General features: G+C 41.0%; 1 protein-coding gene across 1 annotated transcript in view; it reads right to left on the bottom strand.

The window, feature by feature from the left end:
- The window catches only part of LOC109536405 (AMP deaminase 2), a 15,778-nt gene that overhangs the window by 6,249 nt on the left and 8,291 nt on the right, over positions 1-1,238 (bottom strand). The window contains exon 3 of the mRNA XM_048667252.1: positions 274-568. Coding sequence (XP_048523209.1) covers positions 274-568 — 295 coding nt within the window. The remainder of the gene's footprint in view (positions 1-273; positions 569-1,238) is intronic.

Raw genomic sequence — 1,238 nt, 5'->3', positions numbered from 1 at the left:
TTTCCCAAAAACATGTCACGGGAACTGGACAATTCGCCAAATGATGACTGCAAAAGACTTAATGATGGAAGTATTCTGGACGAAAAGGCGTGCAATCGTTATGGGCTGTTGCCCGAACATTTTACATAGATTTTAGGGCTTCAAACCGTGCGGTTGGTGACGCAAAAACCTCGCGATATTAGAAAGGTTTTGCGAAGAAAAATCCTTGGATTCTGATCTTTTCCGAAAAACATGTCACGGGAACTGGACAATTTACCATTGTTATTGTCCGTTTGGACCGCTCTCTTCTCCGATTTTTAGCATCCGAAACGCCATAAATACTGGACGATTCATTGAAGTACATTTCTGCTTTAGGGATGATTGATATGCGGCGGATGACAGTTTTATACAGAGCGCCAGAAAAGACATGAATCCACCAGCACATTTAAAACTCACCCCACTGGTATCTTCGCCCGATATGGAAACCCTTTGGAAATGAGGCACATAGAGTTCATGATCATCCAAATCGTCCACTACTGGCGCGCCTCCAATTGATGGCTCGTAGTGGCTGCGACGGTCTTCCAAAGCTCTGCAAACGTGCAAAATACACCATTAGCTCGCAACAAAACAGGGAAATTCTAACCGGAAAAGCGGCCCGGAGCCGAAACATGTAGCCTCTGTATCAAACCCGAACATTTAACACTTTCAAACGGTTCAAACGGTTCAAACCAGCACGTTCCAATTGCCTTGGACTCTTTGAAAAAGCCCTTAACCGCTTTCCTCATGCAAAACGGACTGGCGAAGCTTTGCCAAAGGTGCCAGGCTTTTATTGGCTTAACTTGCTCTAAGCCAATAAAACATCAGTCGCTTGAGCGTCCCGATTTTGTTTTATACGGGAAAATGTGTTGCGCAAGCCATTTATTAAAGAGCTTTAATGTATTTATTTTCAAATAATTATCATTTGTTCTCCGGTGGTGCCGATTATTGCGCTAATCTTGATGGCAATTTGCTGTAAACGTTCGGATTATCTGAGGATTATGGTCGTTCTACTTGTTAAACACTTATGAGGGCGCCATTAATTTATTGCAAGTTCTTGCCTGCTTTCTCTGTTCCATAGCGGACTAATCCCAGATAGCACAAAAAAAATACAGTAATATTTTTTTGCAATATTTAATGTAGGTTGAAGCGACAGATTCTTGAATATTATAGCAATATTTCTTTGACATTTAAATCAGATATTTAAGAAATATTATTTAAAA

The sequence above is a fragment of the Dendroctonus ponderosae genome, unplaced genomic scaffold (assembly GCF_020466585.1).
Source record: "Dendroctonus ponderosae isolate FM_Combo_2020 unplaced genomic scaffold, Dpon_F_20191213v2 Dpon_F_20191213_6, whole genome shotgun sequence".
Taxonomy (NCBI): Eukaryota; Metazoa; Arthropoda; class Insecta; order Coleoptera; family Curculionidae; genus Dendroctonus; species Dendroctonus ponderosae.
The sequence above is the reverse complement of the archived record's forward strand: the minus strand, read 5'-3'. Positions and strand labels throughout refer to the sequence as shown.